The 18794-nt window shown below is 48.6% G+C and overlaps 1 protein-coding gene across 3 annotated transcripts in view; it reads right to left on the bottom strand.

Moving 5' to 3' along the window:
• SLC39A8 (solute carrier family 39 member 8) overlaps positions 1–18794 on the bottom strand; it is a 277625-nt gene that overhangs the window by 120602 nt on the left and 138229 nt on the right. For all 3 annotated transcript variants that reach the window (XM_069230211.1, XM_069230210.1, XM_069230212.1), the window contains exon 6: positions 9964–10128. In XM_069230211.1, the coding sequence (XP_069086312.1) occupies positions 9964–10128 (165 nt within the window). The remainder of the gene's footprint in view (positions 1–9963; positions 10129–18794) is intronic.

The following is an 18794-nucleotide window of genomic DNA, read 5'->3' as shown; positions in this document are numbered from 1 at the left end:
ATCTGGTTGTTCACTGTTTTTTACATTTCGTGTTATTTCGTTTTTACATATCGTTTTTATGTTTTGCTTACTGCTGTATTCTGTAGTCCGTTTTGTTTTTCCATTTCGTTGTGCTCGCCCATTTTCAACCGGCTCTTGCCGGTCTTCTGATCCCTTCCGCTGCGTTCCCTTCGGCCCCGCCCCCCTCGCGCTCCCATTGGCCCCTTCCCTCCCACCTCCCAGCTGCTCCTCCCTCCCACCGCCCCTCTTAATGGCAGCAAGTGTGCGGCCGCGCTGTCGATCCAGGTGCAAGTCCATCTGGGCCCATCCGCGTCTGGACCGCACCCAGCGCCGGCCCCCCTGGCCCTCGCTGCTCTAACTCCTGAGGCAGCATTACTCCTCCACCAAACTCCACGCCCTCAACCCAGGACAACACCCCGCCTGCGCTCAGGCCAACCCCCAGCACACACACAGACCTTTCACATGTCACGCATACCGCTTCTCCTGCACTCCCACAAACACCATCAACACCAACATGCACCACAACAACACTAACACGCACCACAACAACACCAACACACACCACAACAACACCAACACGCACGCACCACAACAACACCAACCTGCACCACAACAACAACAGCCTCCGCAACCACCTTAACTGCATACTCCTAAACACCCGCTCCGTCCACAAGCAAGCCATCGAGCTCCAGGACCTGATCACAACACACTCCCCTGACATCGCCTTCCTCATGGAAACATGGATGAACCCCTCATTAGAACCTGACATAGCCATAGCCATCCCAGAAGGCTACAAAATCTCCTGTAGAGACCGCATAAACAAACCAGGAGGAGGCATCGCCATCATACACAAAGGTACCATCAAAATCTCCACCAATACCCACAACACCCGAGACAGCGCAGAACACCTACACTTCTTAATTCACATAAAGGCCAACACCACCCTTAGAGGAACCCTCATTTACAGACCACCAGGACCCCGCCCCTCTTTCTGTGACGCCATCGCTGATCACATCAGCTCCCACGCCCTCACCTCCACAGACTATATTCTCCTTGGTGACCTCAACTTTCACCTGGAAAGCACCCACGACCGCAACTCCACAACCCTGCTAGACAACCTCACGAACCTAGGACTCAAACAACTGGTCACCTCACCCACTCACAAAGGCAGGACACAAGCTTGACGCAATTTTCGCTTCCAGCAACCACGTCACTTTCACCCACACCACCGAACTCCACTGGACCGACCACCACTGCGTCCACTTCTCCTTCACGAAACCCCCCACCCACCACCGACAACACACCACACCCTACCGAATGTGGGACAAGAACCCCATAGAACACCTGAATGCCAAGCTCACACAAGCTCCATCCCCCATCACTAACGACCCCAACATTGCTGCCCACAACCTCACATAATGGCTAACAACCTGCGCAGACTCCCTCGCCCCACTGAAAAGTAACAACAACATCCTGACCGTCAAGACCGCCCCCTGGTTCACCACTGAACTCCAAGCCTCCAAGCGTGAATGCCGCTAAACTGAGAAAGCATGGTGCCAAGAGCCCTCAATGAACAACTTCTCCACCCTCAAAACGACCATACGCAAACACCACCAACTCATCCGGACCACCAAAAGGTCTTACTACAAAGAACGCATAGATAGCAACTCCACAACAGCAAGGAACTCTTTACCATCGTCAAAGAGCTCACCAAACCCAAATCCAGATCCATCGACCCCCCTCACACCCAAAACCTTTGCAACTCCCTCTCCAACTACTTTCACCTCAAAATCTTAGATACACACAACAGTTTCACATCATCTGCACCCACCGTCACCACCACAGACACCACCGACATGACCAACAGCACAATGCTGCCCCACACCAACCTACTACACACCTGGACCCCAACCGACGATGAAGAAACCGAAAAAACCATGAACTCCATTCACTCAGGCTCCCCCACAGACCCCTGCCTCCACCACATTTTCAACAAGGCCAGCCCAATCATCGCTCCCAGCTCTGCGCCGTAATCAACAGCTCCTTCGACGCCGCAACCTTCCCAGACACCTGGAAGCACGCCGAAGTCAACGTGCTCCTCAAAAAACCCAAAGCAGACCCGGAAGTCCTCACAAACTACTGCCCCATCTCTCTTCTTCCCTTCCCCGCCAAGGTCGCTGAGAAGATAGTGAACGCCCGACTGTCTCACTTCCTAGAGGAAAACAAAGCACTCGACGCCTCCCAGTCTGGATTTCGCAAGAACCACAGCACTGAGACCGCCCTCATCGCCTGCACTGACGGCATCAAAACCAGAGTGGACAAGGGCGAGACCGTCCCTCAGCTTTCGACACTGTATGTCACCCAATCCTCCACGCGCGCCTTTTCGACGCAGAAATCCGGCACAAGGCCCTTGACTGGCTCACCTCCTCACTCGCCAAAAGAACACAGAAAGTCCGCCTCCGTCCCTTCCAGTCCCCAGCAACCAAGAGCATCTGCGGGGTCCCCCAAGGTTCCTCCCTCAGCCCTACCCTCTTCAACATTTTCATGGCCCGCTCGCCAACATCCTCCGCCCCCACGGAATCACCATCATCTCGTACGCAGACGATACCCAGCTCATCATCTCCCTCACCAGAAACCCTTCCACCGCCAAGACAAACCTCCACGACGGACTCCTCGACATCACCAAATGGATGACAGCAAACCACCTCAAACTCAACTCCAATAAAACTGAAATCATCATCTTTGGCCCCAACAAGACAGTATGGGACGACTCCTGGTGGCCCACTGCCCTAGGACTACCCCCAACACCCTCCACCCACACAACCTAGACGTCATCTTAGGCTCATCTCTCTCCATGACCTAGCAAAATCAACACCATATCATCCTCCTGTTTCAACACCCTTCACATGCTAAGGAAGACCTTCAAATGGATTCCCATAGAAACCAGAAAAACTGTCACCTAGGCACTCATCAGCAGCAGATTAGACTACGGAAACACCCTCTACGCTGGTACCACAGCCAAGCTTCAGCAAAAACTCCAGTGAATCCAGAACGCAGCCGCACGTCTCATCCTCAACCTCCTACGCCACAAACGCATCTCCGCTCACCTCAGATCCCTTCACTGGCTGCCCATCAGCAAAAGATCACCTTCAAAGTCCTTATCCACGCTCACAAATCCCTCCACAACACTGGACCAGCCTACCTCAATGAACGAGTGAACTTCCATGCACCTACTTGACTTCTCCGGTCCGCTGACCTCGTACTCGCTACAGCCCCCCGCATTCAACGCACCACCTCCGGCGGCAGATCCTTCTCCTACCTCGCCTCCAAGACCTGGAACTCCCTCCCCACCAACCTACGCAAGACCCAGGACCTCCTGACTTTCAGAAAGCACCTCAAGACATGGCTTTTTGAGCAGTAAATGGCACCCTCCCTACCCCCACACCCCACAGCGCCTTGAGACCCTTTCGGGTGAGTAGTGCGCTTAATACATTTTTTGATTGATTGATTGATTACTACTAGGCCTGCCTCTCCCACAGGATAACACTTGGTTACCTAATTGTATTTGATAAGTGATAACTTTCAATTGGGAGTAAGTAGGAAAGTTGAGTTTGGTCTCTAAAGAATGGTAATTTAAAACCCCGTGGATTTGAAGTCACAATTCATAAAATGTCACTTTTTGAAAGTTGTAATTTTCTTGTCATAACAATTTGGGGCCTATAGCCTGTATTCTGGACCACATGACTAGGTGTAGCTTGCAGTTGGTCTTTATGTATTACTCTCAGACAGTGAATCAAAGGGGGAATAGGTGCCGGCGTGATGGACCACCTCTCCATGGAGGGGGGGTAGGGGAGCATGGAGCTGTCACCTACCACACTTGCACATCGCAAAGATTCTTGACTCAGCACACTCACAAATGGTTTCACACTAGCCTTTTGTCCTCTCAGATAAGATGGTGAGGACAGAGAGGCAGGAAATTCAGAACACCTCTGTAGGTGGAGGGCTCCAGAAACTTCTCCCACTTCAAAGAAAGCACAAGGTATGAAAATAGCAATCCAAGATCTAATTCTTCAGTACACATCTGGCCCTTTGGAAGACTCAGAAGAAGGACTGCTGTGCTGGTCTGCTGCAAGAAGGATTGCTGCCCTGTTGCGTGAGTGAGAAGCACTAAACCTGCCTCCTGACCTCAGGGCCACCAGAGTGATTCCAAGAGCTAGCCCTAATCAGAGCCTCAAGGACTGAAAAAGCTCCAACTACCAAGAACGCCACACCTGGGCTGCAATTCCTGCCCCCCCCCCAAGTTGTGCCACACCAGTCCAGGACCCTTGAAAGTAGGCATGAAGGTGCTTTGCCAGCCCAGGTGTGATCCTAGAAGAACTGATGCAGCGCAACACATAAGCTGACAGCACAGCATCCCGACGCAGGACCTCAAAACTCCTCTGAACTGCTGGTGCGTGACACATCGTCAACTTAGGACCTCACAACACAGCTCCTCAGAACCGCTATGCAACACATCCTCGATGCAGGACCTTTCATTGCAGCCTTGCAGCTCCTCAAAACCTCTGCTGCACGATGCATCCTCAATGCAGGACCTAACGTCAAAGGCCTGCGGGAATTATGGTACTTTGTTTAGTGGGCCTAATTTGGTCACTGTATCTGGCTCATGTTGCTTTGCACTCAGTTTGAACTTGTGACTTTGTCCCAGTCCAGCGTAATCAGGTGATCACAGTTGGTGTTTTCTGCTTTTAAGCACTATTTTTACCTGAATCGTTAAAATTGTATATCTTCAGTTCTACAAATTGGATTTTTGTTGTTTCAATGTCAAATAATTTATAAAATTTTACTCCATTTATCTAAATTGGTGTGGGACTTTTCTTATGTTGAATTTTCTCTTTATTACTGTTTTTGTGCTGCATAAATACTATACACATTTCCTCTATGTTAAGCCTGACTGCTTTTGTGCCGGGCTACTAGAGGATTAAGCATAGGTTAATTTGAGGTTTGCTAGTGTTTCATCCTGACATGAATTGTGGTTGCTACTTGAGTAAGGCTTCAACCCACTCAGCTAGTAACCCAATTCCTTACATGGTCAAACTGTGACACTGCGCTCTACTTTTCCAATGTACTTTTTTCTGGCATTCTGCCTTTCTCAGAATGCAGTGCCTGCTATAAATGGGAAGCATCCCTCTCCACATCTACCATCTAAACCTGTAAGGGCCACCCAGGTCCACACCTACCATCTAAACCTGCAAAAGCCAACCAGCTCGCTGCCAACCATTTAACCAGGCAAAGGACACCGGCTCCACACCTCTCATCTAAACCTGCATGGGCCACTTGGCACCATGTTTCCCCATGCTGGCCACAAATTACCATGGATGTAGCTAACTGCTGGGTCCATTACCCAGCTCACACCTAATGCCACAAAGACAGAAGAATATTGCAAATCCTCTGAATGCTCACAACTGTCTAGTGATAAATATGTATGGTTTCAGGGACAACACACATTACATGTTACATGGATTGTCCTCTTCACCCTGAGTTCCTCCATCCTTGGAAAATTAGCCTGGCATAGTACATGGGGCAGTGGTCCCTGAGTGAGTAACATTCTTGTTTTGCAAGAGTATTAAACTATTTTAAGAGGTTCAGAATATGAAGTTTGGCACCATGCCTTCAGACCACAGTTTCTCTGTTGTTTTTCAACTTCTGTTTCATCCATGAAAATGAAAAGGAGGTTTGTTTTTTGCCGCGGTACACTGCACCCAGAACAGATCGTACCTGACACAAGAAACCTACATTCAAAAATCAGAAATGTGCTACTTTATGTTTACTCTTGGATTTGAAGCAGATTTCTAACTTTTTTTAAGGATTCACAAAAAATGCTAGGTAAACCTATGATGGTCCTCAGTTTCTTGGAGTACTCCAAGAAATAAAACAAATACATACCGAACTTTCACCAAGTGGGATATTCTTCATGGCTAAATGATGAGCATTAGCACAAATAACTGTTTCCCAAGAGGCAAAGAGACCTTTCCAGCTATATTTCCGCGTTAAAATAGATATTCCTTCCATTTCCTATGTTGGAAATGCACTTTGCTCCTACCTTTGATGGGAGGAGAATGGGATGCCATTCCACAGTGGTAAACAACCTGTGCAAAAATTGTGAATACCCCAACAACCATGAATTTGTGTGTGTTCAATTTAATGTGAAATATGCCCCACCCAAATTGGTCCCTAATCCCCCCCCCCACCCCCATATTTATGGATGCAACAGTCTTGGCATACTGACTGAAGTGCCCCATTCGTAAAGAGGACTTAGGGCCAGATGTAGCAAAAAAACAAATTGCGAGTTGCAATTTGCGAGTCCTTCCGACTCGCAAATTGCAACTCGCAATTTGGTATGCAGAACGGTGTCTCAGACACCGTCTGCAAGTCGCTATGGGGTCGCAAAGACCCACCTCATTAATATTAATGAGGTGGGTCGCAAATTGCGGCCCCATAGCGACTATGGGCACTCGCAAACATGGAGGCCTGCTGTAGTCAGCAGACCTCCATGTTCGTGACTGCTTATAAATAAAGCAGTTTTTTTTTTTTTTAAGTGTAGCCCGTTTTCCTTAAAGGAAAACGAGCTGCCCTTAAAAAAAAATCCGAAACCTTTAGTTTCGGTATTTTTTCATGGCAGGTAGTGGTCCCTTGGACCACTACCTGCCCTGAAAAAATAATTTGTGGTCCATTCACAAAGGGGAAGAGGTCCCATGGGGACCCCTTCCAATTTGCGAGTGGGTTACCATCCACTTCAAGTGGATGGTAACTGCGACACCATTTGCGACCGCATACGCGGTCGCAAATGGTATTGCATACCACTGCGAATCGCAAATAGGAAGGGAACACCCCTTCCTATTTGCGATTCGGAAATGCATTTTGCGAGTCGGTCCCGAGTCGCAAAATGCATTTCTGCATTGGAAACTCTGGTTTGCGACTCGCAAACGGCAAATTTTGCCGTTTGCGAGTCGCAAACAGTTTCCTGCATCTGGCCCTTAGTATATTGTTTTAGAGAACAGTAGCTGATTCTAAATTTGGTCGGCCCAGAAAGCAGATTTTGATTGGAAAAATACAAAAAAATCGCCCTGCAGGCAAAGTAAAATGCAGGACCACTTTCCCTGATTGAAATTATGAAACAGTTCATGTTTGAACTGTCTGCACATTCCTGGACCACATAACCTCCCAGACAGGCATATAAAGTTCCTCATTATTTTGAAATAATTTTGTGCATCCCTATTAAAAGGGAAAAAGTCCAGCAATGTTGATTCAATGAATCAGAATGTGGAGTTAGGGCCACATGCAATACGCATTTTCACGGCTGCAAATGTTCCAGTTTCGACCAATGCTTTCTCTTTTGTACTGATCACTTGATAGAGTCAATAAAGTTTTTCTGACTCCTAAAATTGGATTATGAATGGATACCAATTAAGTATCTGGAAGGGGCCTGTTGTAGGCATCAAATAGAAATTGTTTCTAATGCGTCAGTAGTATTGCTACGGAAATATGATTGTGAAAGGATGATATCTTACTGACAAATCAAAGGAGGTGGTAATGCATTTGCAAAAGGGAAGGGTCCTCCTGGGGCCCTTGCCCTTTGTAAGAGTAAAAAAAAAGTTTGCTAAAGTGTAAGCTGTGGTTCATGGGACCACACTAAACTCCCAAATAAACTAAAAAAAAACATAAACTTTGCTACATCACAACCTTTGGACAATACACAAATGAGAGACATATGTTTAGAAAGCTCATGCCATTAAAGAATATACATAAAGTGAAGATCTCAGTGCAGATTCAAACAAGCATTGGCAAAGCCAATAGGTCTCACCTATACAAGAGCTCTTGGCTTTGGCAATATGTTGTGCCATGTTGTACTCTAGTGTGGCTGCTGTCCAGCAAGACTAAAAGTTAGTGGTGTGGAGTGTCACAGTAGATTGGGGGAGTAGAGTGTTGTAGAGTGGATATGTTGGCATGCCATAGAGAGGAGTAGGGGGGAGTAGAGCTGAGTAGAGTAGAGTAGAGTTCAGTGGCAGAGAGTGTCGTAAAGTGGAGTGGGGTGGTATAGGGTACAGTGGATTGGATTGAAATAGAGTTGGGTGGATTGGATTGGGTCGAGTGGGTTGGATAGAGTGGAGTGGATTGGGGTGAGGTGGATTGGATTGGATTAGAGTGGACTGAAATAGGGTGAGGTGAGGTGGATTGGATTGGTGTGGATGTGAGTCGGGTGGATAGACTGGATTGGGGTGGGTGGTTTGGAATGGAGTGATAGGGCTGGAGTGAGATGGATTGGAATGGAGTGGGGTAGACAGGCTTGGAGTGCAGTCAGTTGGACTGGCCTAGATTGGGGTGGATTGGAGTGGCGTGGATTGGATTCACTGGAATGGAATGGGTGCATTGGATAGGAGTGGGGAGGATTGGATTGGAGTGGGGTGGGCTGGAGTGGAACGGAGTGGGGTGGACTGAGTGGGGGGGTGAATTGGATTGGAGTGGGGGGACTGAACTGGGATGGAGTGAGGTGGATTGGATTGGGATACAGAAGGGTGGATTGGAGTAGTGTGGTGGATTGAAGTGAGTGGGGTGGAGTTGGTTTGATAGACGTGTGTTGGATTGAAATGGGGTGGGTTGCAGTGGATTGGATTGGGTGTGCTGGGCTGCAGTGGGATGGGTTGGATGCAGTGGGTGGAGTGGGTTTGATTGGATTGTGTTGGATTGGATTAGGATGGATTGGAGCAGGGTGGATTGGAGTGGGGTGGATTGCATTGAGGTGGGTTGGAGTGGGGTGGACTGAACTGGGATGGGGTGGGGTAGAATGGAGTGGGGTGCATTGAGTGGGGTGGATTGGAGTGGAGTGGGGTAGGCTGGGTGGATTGTATTGGAGTGTGGTGGACTGAACTTGGATGGTGTGGATTGGATTGGAGTACAGTGGGGTTGGATTGGAGTAGAATTCTGTGAATTGGAGTGGGGTGGAGTGGATTTAAGTGGGGTGGGGAGGGTTGGACTAGACAGTGTGGAGTGGGGTGGACTGGAGTGGGGTGAATCAGACTGGGGTGAGGTGGATTGGAGTGGAGAGGATTGGAGTGAGGTGGATTGGATTGGAGTGGAGGAAATTGGAGTGGGGCATATTGTTTTGGACTGGAATGGGCAGATTGTTTTGGAGTGGTGTAGACTGTTTTGGATTGGAGTGGGATGAACTGGAGTGGGGCAGATTAGATTGGGGTAGGTTGGGAGGAATGGGGTGGATTGTACTGGATTGGGGTGGGGTGGGTTGGTGTAGGGTGAGGTGGGGTGGATTGTAGTAGGGCAGATTGGAGTGGAGTGGACTGGGGTGTACTGCATGATTATGTGTTAAAGCATAATTTCACATAATAAAAAACAATGTCGCTTTGCAATATTTAAAACAAGAAATCATCATTTTTTTAGAACAATGCCCATGAGCAACAACAAGAGAACACATGAGTGCAAAGTGATAACATTCGGCAACATAAAAGAAAGTTAGCTATAAAAAAAGGAAACTTTGCAATTTTGTTTGTCCTGTTGGGTACATTTTTGACAGTCACAAGTCTTTTGTTTGCAGGGCACTAGAAGTTAAAAAGAACAAAATAGTTCCTCAATTAAGTCGGGAGTAGTGGACGGGCACTGATTAAGTTGAATCAATCAATACTTGGTCCTTGCTCTATACAGAGGAATGGAAACTATGCCAGGCCTGTACTGATGAATAACAAGGCTGTTAAGAAGAGTGCCATGCAAGCCAACAAATGGCAAGTGACAGGTGGGCTCCAAGCCCTTTACTGTACTTAACAGAGTCTCACAAGTGAGATGCATGTCTAGCGCATGCACTTGCAGGCTCGATCCTGCCTCAGTGACAACTATGGCACTTGCAAAAAAAAGAAAACTAAACTTTCCTTCAACAGACACAGACAAGGAGTGTACCTGAGCTGTGATGATGCTGATATTGTCTACGTCCATGCTGCTGCCAGCCCGTGTAACAGCTGGATTTGCATAATAGGTGGTTCCATTCTGTACTTTTCCTGTTTCATGTTCACTTTGGGTTTTCGGTTTGGCGAGCTGGTCGATGTCTAAGTGGCTATGGGGATCCTAAAAAATTGATAAATATCAATAATTTTTTTTTTTCAAAACAGGCTTCTATTCTTAAACAATAGTACAAAAAACGCACACATGTTCATTCAATTCTTTTCACCAGTTGCTTCACATCACAACTAGATCATTGGCAGACACTACACCATCACATGACTACAGCTGCAAGACACCAAATAAATGTACATTCCTTGTTGTAGGGAAATTAAGAGGACTTTTTCACGTATATCAATACGAGGTTTACGGCGGTATTGGTTACAGTTTTAAAACATCCAAGAAACACAAATGATTATTGTCACTAAAATATTACTGCCCAAAATTATTTCAGTAGTTAATTTGTATTATTACAAAATTGGGGCCTGATGTACTAATATTCCAGTCACATAAAGTGGTTGTAATTGGAGCGACGACTTGCACTGTTTTTTTCCCCAAAGGTTTCAGTTTTAGAAAATTCAAGGTAAGAGGGCAGTGGTCCCTGGGACCACTGCTTACTCTCCCACCAGGGCTCCTGTTGGACCTGGCCCAGGGTTACCACAAACTTTTTTCCTTCCTCCTCCTTTTTTCCTCACCTTCTTTCTGTTGGTTTTACGACCCTAGGCACTTTACCACTTCTAATCAGTGCTAAAATGCATTTTCGCTCTCCTCTAAACATGGTGTATTTGGTTTACACAAGTTTGCATATTTGATTTACTTGTAAGTCCCTTGTAAAGTGGTATACCATATATCCGGGGCCTGTAAATTAAATGCTACTAGTGGGTCTGTAGCACCAATTGTGCCACCCACAGAAGTAGCCTTTTAAACTTGACTCAGGCCTGCTACTGCAGAGCATGTGTGCGCAGTTTACTGCCACTTGGCCTTTATATAAACGACATGCTAAGCCTTAAATTAAACTTTTATTACACATAGGTCACTCCTAGGGTAGGCCCTAGGTAGCCCTATGGGCAGGGTGCTGTGTAAGTTAAAGGTAGAACAGGTACTTTTATGTTTGACATGTCCTGGTAGTGACAAACAGCCTATTTGGCTTTCCACTGCTGTGAGGCCTGCTTCTCTCTTAGGTTAGCATTGGGAATCCCCTTATATCCTTTTAAGAGGTAATTTCTGATCAGAAAGGAGTAGCTTTGTCATGTTTTGTATATTTAGAATAGTGTTGATAAATCCAATTTACTGGAGTAGTTGGCGTTTACATTACTATCTTAGAAATGCCACTTTTAGAAAGTAGGCAGTTCTCTGTGCTTCTAACTCTGTGTGCTTTGCAGGCTGTCTCCAAAACACGTCTGGCTTTGGTGACAACTACACTTTGTGCATACTCTCTAGACAACCACAAAACAGGAAGGTCTGGGTGTGACAGGAGATATATCTTCATTCATCTGCAGACTGATAGTATTCCTGGGCTGGGAGAGGGAGAGGTGGTTCACACTTACATGTCAGTAGGTTGTGGTCTGCCCTCACACAGGTTTACCCCCTACTGATCGTCTGGAGCCAGGACTGGGCTGAAATGAATTTTTGTGCACTTCTAAGAGTTCCTTTCAATCAATCAATCAAAAAAAATTATAAAGCGTGCCACTTACCCGTGAGGGTCTCAAGGGGTGAGGTAGGAGAAGGGCCTGCCTCCTGTGGTGGTGCGTTGGATGCCGGGGACTGTGGCTAGGGCGAGGTTGGCAGATCGGAGGTTGCGGGTGGGAGTGTGGAAGTTCACTCTTTCATTGAGGTATGTAGGGCCGGCGTTGTGGAGGGATTTGTGTGCGTGGATGAGGATCTTGAATGTGATTCTGTTGTTTATGGGGAGCCAGTGAAGGGTTTTGAGGTGTGGTGAGATTCGTTCGCGGCAGGGGAGGCCAAGTACGAGTCGTGCGGCTGTGTTCTGGATTCTCTGGAGTTTGCGTGTGAGTTTGAGTGTGGTGCCGGCGTAGAGGGCGTTACCGTAGTCTAATCTGCTGCTGATGAGTGCATGGGTGACTGTTTTCCTGGTCTCTGGGGGAATCCATTTGAAAAAAATTTTTTGAGTGCGGAGTGTGTGGAAGCAGGAGGAGGTTAGAGCATTGATTTGCTGAGTCATGGAGAGGGAGGGGTCCAGGATGATGCCGAGGTTGCGTGCGTAGTTTGCTGGGGTGGGTGCGGGTCCTAGGGTGGTGGGCTACCAGGAGTCATCCTATACGGTTTTGTTGGGGCCAAAGATGATGATCTCGGTTTTGTTGGAGTTAAGCTTGAGGTGGTTAGTTGTCATCCAGTTGGCGGTGTCGAGGAGAGCTGCGTGTAGGTTGGTTTTGGCGGTGGTGGGGTTGCGGGTGAGGGAGAGGATGAGCTGGGAGTCATCTGCGTAGGAGAGGATAGTGATTCCGTGTGATCGGAGGATGTTAGCTAGGGGGATCATGTAAATGTTGAAGTGTGTGGGGCTGAGAGAGGACCCTTGGGGGACTCCGCAGATGATCTTGGTGGTGGTGGAGTGGAAAGGTGGGAGGCGGACTCTCTGGGTCCGGTCAGTGAGGAAGGAGGTGAGCCAGTCTAAGGTTTTGTGGCGAATTCCTATGTTGTGGAGGCGTGTGCGGAGTGTGTGGTGGCAGACAGTGTCAAAGGCTGCGGAGAGGTCCGGAAGGATGAGGGCGACAGTCTCGCCTTTGTCGACTTTGGTCCTAATGTCGTCAGTTCATGCGATGAGTGTGGTTTCTGTGCTGTGGTTCTTGCGGAACCTGGATTGTGAGGGGTCAAGAGTGTTGTTTTCTTCGGGGTAGTGGGATAGGCGGGTGTTGATTAGTTTCTCAGGGACCTTGGCGGGAAAGGGAGGAGGGAGATGGAGCGATAGTTGGAGAGGATCTCTGGGTCGGCTTTGTTTGTTTTTAAGACAGCAGTGATTTCAGCTTGCTTCCAGGGGTCTGGGTAGGTGGCGGAGTCGAAGGAGGAGTTGATTATGTCGCGGAGAATGGGGGCGATGATTGGGCTGGCTTTTTTGTAGATGCGTTGTGGACAGGGGTCGGAGGGGGATCCGGAGTGGATGGAGTGCATGGTTTTTTCAGTTTCTTCATGTGTGGTGGGGGCCCAGGTGGTGAGTGTGGTGGGGGGATCATGAGTGGGGGTAGAGTTGGGCGAGTGAGGGGTGTGTGTGGTGGGTGCTGTTGTGGATGTCCAGGATTTTGTGGTGGAAGTGGTTGGAGAGGGTGTCACATAGGGGCTGTGTGTGTGAAGGGTCTAAGTTGCTGGCTTTGTGTTTGGCTAGTTCATTAATGATGGTGAAGAGTTCTTTGCTGTTTTGAGAGTTGTTGTCAAGGCGTGTCTTGTAGTGGTCTCTTTTGGTGGTGCGTATGAGTTGGTGATGGGTGCGAACGGTGGCTTTGAGGGTGGAGAAGTTGGTTGTAGAGGGTTCTTGTCACCATATTTTCTCCGCTTTGTGGCATTTGCGCTTGGAGTCTTGGAGTTCGGGGGTGAGCCATTTGGCGTTCTTGATGTTGCGGGTGGCGATGTGTTTTCTGAGGGGGTCTAGTGTGTCTGTGCAGGTAGTGATCCATTTCGTGAGGTTGTGTGCTCCTGTGTTGGGGATGTTGGTGTGAGGGGGTTGTGAGCCAGATGGGAGTTCAGGCGTTCTGTAGGGATCTTGTCCCACATGTGGTACGGTGTGGTGTGTTGATGGTGGTGTGTTGGGGATTTGGTGAAGGAGAAGTGGACGCAGAGGTGGTCAGTCCAGAGGAGTTCGGTGGTGTGGGTCTAGGCTATGTGTTGGCTTGAGGAGAAAATTGCATCGAGCGTGTGTCCTGCTGAGTGGGTGGGTGCGGTGACCAGTTGTTTGAGTCCGAGGTTGGTGAGGTTGTCTATGAGGGATGCAGAGTTGTGGTCTTGTAGGTTCTCCAAGTGAAAGTTGAAATCACCGAGGAGGATGTAGTCTGTGGAGGTGAGGGCGTGCGAGCTGATGGTGTCGGCGATGGTGTCGCAGAAGGCGGGCGTGTTCCTGGTGGTCTGTAGATTAGTGTACCTCTGAGGGTGGAGTTGTTGTTAATGTGGATTAGGAAGTGCATGTGTTCTGTGTTGTCGATAGTGTCTTGGAAGCTGGTGGTGACTATGATGGTGTCCCTGTGTAGGATGGCTGTGCCTCCCCCTGGCCTGTTGAGGTGGTCTTTGCGTTGGAGTTTGTATCCCTTGGGGGTGGCGATGGCTATGTCGGGTTCCGAGGAGGGGTTGGTCCAGGTTTCTGTGAGGAAGGCGATGTCAGGTGAGTGTGATGTGATGAGGTCCCAGAGTTCCATGGCATGTTTGTGAAGGGAGCAGGTGTTAAAGAGCAGGCAGTTGAGGTGGGTGGTGTTGGTGTGGTGTATGAGGGTGTTGTTGCGGGGTGTGTTCTGGTTGTGGGGTGGTGTGTGGCTGGGCTTGTTGGTGGGGGCAGAGTAGGTGTGTATTGTCTTGGGGGTGTTGTGTTTGTTGTCGGGGGGTCGCTATGGTTGGTGTGTGGTGTGAGGGGTGAGGAGCAGCTGGCATAAATGGGGGGAGGGAGGGTGTGGCAGCTGGGAGGAGAGAGGGCTGCACGAATGAGAAGGCTGGGGGTAGGGGCCGCAGGGGATGCAGCGGCAGGGGATTGCTTTGGGGAATCGGAAAACAGACGGTGAGGAGGAGGGTGGAGATGGTAGGGGCCGCAGGGGACGCAGCGGCAGGGGATTGCTTTGGGGAATCGGAAAAGGGACGGTGAGGAGGAGGGGAGAGGAGGGAGGGGCCGCAGGGGACGCAGCGGCAGGGGATTGCTTTGGGGAATCAGAAAACGGACGGTGAGGAGGACGGGGCAGGCGGGAGGGGACGCAGGGGACGCAGCGGCAGGGGATTGCTTTGGGGAATCGGAAAACGGACGGTGAGGAGGAGGAGGGAGGCGGGAGGGGCCGCAGTGGACGCAGCGGCAGGGGAGTATGGAAGGTGAAAAGGGAAGGGATGGTGAGGAGGTGGTGCTGGGCAGAGGAGCGGGGAGCGACCTGTCTGCAGAAGCAGGGTCAAGGGTTGCTTGAAGTTGCTTTGAAGTCACTCCTTCATCAAAGACATTTTTGAGTATAAGTACTGGGTCTCTGACCCCATGTGATTAGACACTACGTGGGACTTGTAACCAGACGCTGCTATCTCTACATGCTGCACATTGCCAGAGGACTCCTGTGTGCCAGGAGGAACCACCAGTTGGACTACTTACTTTGTTGTGCTGGCCTGCTGCCTGTTGGGCTGCTGTTGAGACTGCCACCCTGCAACTGGACTCTTGACCTGGACTGCTTGCCTGCTCCTCACCTTGTGATCCAGTGTTCTTGAAGGGCATTTTAGCTTGCCCCCTGTTCTCCCAGAGGTCTCAGGGACATCAAAGACCTCGGAATCTGCCTAATTACCAGTGCCAGCGCTCCACTTTGAGGGAGCATTCCTGATTGCAAGCTGGTGTTGCTTGTGATTGAGCGCACTGCTCTTTTGCAGCTCATCGCGCCATCCTACTTGTGTCAAAGCTTTGCTCTATGAGTGCGTGATGCTCTGCCCGAGGGATAGGCCCACAGTCAAGGGACTCAGTGCATCGCTTCACCTCCCCAACCCCGATGAGTGGCCTGTGCAACGAGGATGTACACCTGTATCCAGAGGGAACTCCACAACAGGCCCGGGATGTAGCGGTGATGTCAGTGCCCCCTCTGCTTTCCTGCCAGGAATAGGGCTCCCAGCTCTGATCCACCCATCAACAGCCCCAGCCGAGAACATTTAATGCAGCAGGGTCCATTGAAGAGAGGGCCGGGACCACGCTGCAGCCCATCTGCAGTCCCCATGTGGAGGCCTCCTATAAGGTAGTGTGGGAAGTGGGGTGTTGAATTCTGGTAACAAGGGTAGTGAGGGACCGAGCAAGGCCTCCCGCGTGTTACATACTCTTGTGGGTCCTCCAGGGTTAGACTGACTTTAGGGGGCATGATTCAGGCCCCAACTTGAGGAAGTTGGTTGCTTTGGGGGCACTAGCTCAGCTTGGGCATTCCGGGGTGAAACCACAACAGAGGTCCACCAATCAACCTGTCGCATTCAGGATTTCAGGCTCACACCATATCTCATGGAGTAGCTGCGCAGGTACTTCTGTGGCCTACATTTTTATACTTACATTTATCCCAAAGGAGCTCATCATTTTAAAACAATTAATGTATATGGTGGGATAGGAGCACAGGTGCTCTGTGCCTTATGTGTCCACTGAGATTAATGTGATTACCCTAGCTATTTCACCCCCCCCCCACAATTGCACATATAGGGACATAAGAACTACCATAGTGACAAATGCATTTCAAGGGATCTCTATGTAATGTTCAGTCCTACATCTAACTTGATACCTTAAAACTGCATATTTTGGGAAGTACTTATGTGTTATCTGCATTTGGGGGGCATAATGTGTAAAGTATTTCTGATTCATGCTGTTTTGTGATGTATATAATATAATAAGATATTTTAATATATAATACTGTGTGGAGTTTTTTGTGGTGTATTCATTGTGTTTCTATTTGAGTATGCTGCGCAAACACTTTACACATTGCCTCTAAGGATAAGCCTGACAGCTCTGCGCCAAGTTACCAGACAGTGAGCACAGGTTATCGGTGGTTCGTAACTTATTTGCCCAGACTAGAGTTGTGGGTTCCACCTGGCTTAGATGCATACCCTAGCCAACCAGAAACCCCATGTCTAACAGCTCCCAACAAAATTGCCACAAGGGAAGTAGCTGTACAGTACCATTTCTTCTTTGCAAATCGGTTACCACCCCATCCCAGGGGTCAGTAATTCATCAATGGTTTGAGATTGCAGTCGCAAATAATTGATATAATCGTTTCTGATTCCTGAATCCTTTCCGATTTGTGATTCAGAAAGGTATGCAGAAGTTCTTTTTATAGGTCAGAAACAGGTTTCCAATTTGTGAAAAGGAGTTTGTACAAAAAGCCTTTTGTGGTCCCATAACCTGTGATAATTGTGAATGGTAGTGTTTGGACTTTGGAAAAGGGGCTTCTATGTCAGGCTCTTGATGTGGCTTTTTAGTAAGTGAAAAGTCACTCAATTTAAGACATGGGGCATTTGAAACACTTGAGGTTGCTACCATTCAATATGGGGCTTAAGTTGATGATGGGGCTAGGGTATGGAAAGCCAGCTGGATAAACGCCTGGATAGTCTACGAATGAATGTATTTTACTGAGGTCTGACCTCTGAGAAGGGGCTCCATGTCACTTTATCGTTGCCTGTATATTGAAAATCAACTGTACTCTTACACATTTGAGTAACTTTGCTACTTTTGAAATTCACAAAATCTGAGTGTAAAGTTACTTAAAAGTGTAAGAGTAAATTACATGCGTAAAATACTCAAAAGCGTAAGTTACTTTTGTGAATACCCCTGCAGTTCGTGAATAGCCCCCTGGCCATTCAATTTGGCAAAGACATGTAGAGAAAAAGACATTTGATTTTGTGAATAGCCAGAAAGTAGTAAACGTACTCAAAAGTGTAAATTACTCAAAAGTGTAAGTTGCCTTTGTGAATCAGGTCCATGGCTTTGTGTCAGTTCTCTCACTGTACTCGTAGTCTGCCCTTGGGGTCTATCATAAGGTCAGGGCTTATTTAAACATAATTATGGAAATGAAGTCAGTCAGATTCACACGGAGCCTCTTATATGCACGCCACTGTTTGAAATTGCACCCAAGACTAGAATACTAGATCCCACCCTTTCAAAGGCTTAATTATTATTATTATTACTTGTTTTTTTCAATTTTTCTTTATTGTGAAAACAGGAAGGATACATAGTATAAGCACAAATAACCTCTGTGTCTGAGGGCATAAACACAACCAGTACACAACACAATATAACAGAGTAACACACAAACCACTGGAAGAGTCCCCGAGGCCAGGCAAGGGATGAAAATCTAATCAAAGAGGTGGGGTTTGGTGGGCTGACCCAGAATCAGGATTGAGTGGAAAGGAGCATGAACAAATGTGAGGGCCCACTGGCCCCAGGGCAACCAGTTGTAAGAGGGTGGATGTAGGAGAGGAGAAGGAGGTATGGGGAGGTGGGAGTGGGTGGAGGGGGGGAGTATGACACCATACTATCGGCTCTCACAACATCCTCTCAGGGTAAGGGGACAGATAGTCGGGCCAGGCGGCGGGGCATGGATGACCCTCCTCTGCATTACTGAAAAGACAGACTATCAGACCTAAGGTTGGGAGGGCATGGGCTCAATATCGCACATTAATCATGGAGGGGATCGACCCATCAAATGCACAGGAAGAAGACAGGAGATGCAGGAGAGGCTGTCCCTGGGAGGGTGGTGTGAAAAGTGGGTGTGGACGTGCACTGGGGCAGACGAGGCCGAGTCCATGAATACAAGCAGTTAACTGTGGGTGGTGGAGGATCGTATGCAAGGAGCCCAGTCCAGGGTGGGGCAACAGGGGAACCCGCCATTGTGGAGGGGGTGGAATGAGGAATTGGAGGGGTAGAGAAAGGACAGAGGTGGTGGTGTACAGTGGTTGTGAAGTAAAGGCCCCCACATGTCCAGGAATTTATCATAGTGTCAGTGAGTCTGGCAATTATCCGCTCATAAGAAGCCATCTGAAACAACTCACACAACCAGTCCTCCAAGGTCGGTGTCCCCCAAAGTCTCAGGATGCAGATGTTAGCAGTGGCTAAGACTGAGGTCAGCCACCTCGACTGTTGGTTCGTGATG

Source organism: Pleurodeles waltl, chromosome 1_1 (genome assembly GCF_031143425.1).
Source record: "Pleurodeles waltl isolate 20211129_DDA chromosome 1_1, aPleWal1.hap1.20221129, whole genome shotgun sequence".
Classification (NCBI taxonomy): Eukaryota; Metazoa; Chordata; class Amphibia; order Caudata; family Salamandridae; genus Pleurodeles; species Pleurodeles waltl.
This window is presented reverse-complemented; position numbering and strand designations above follow the sequence as displayed.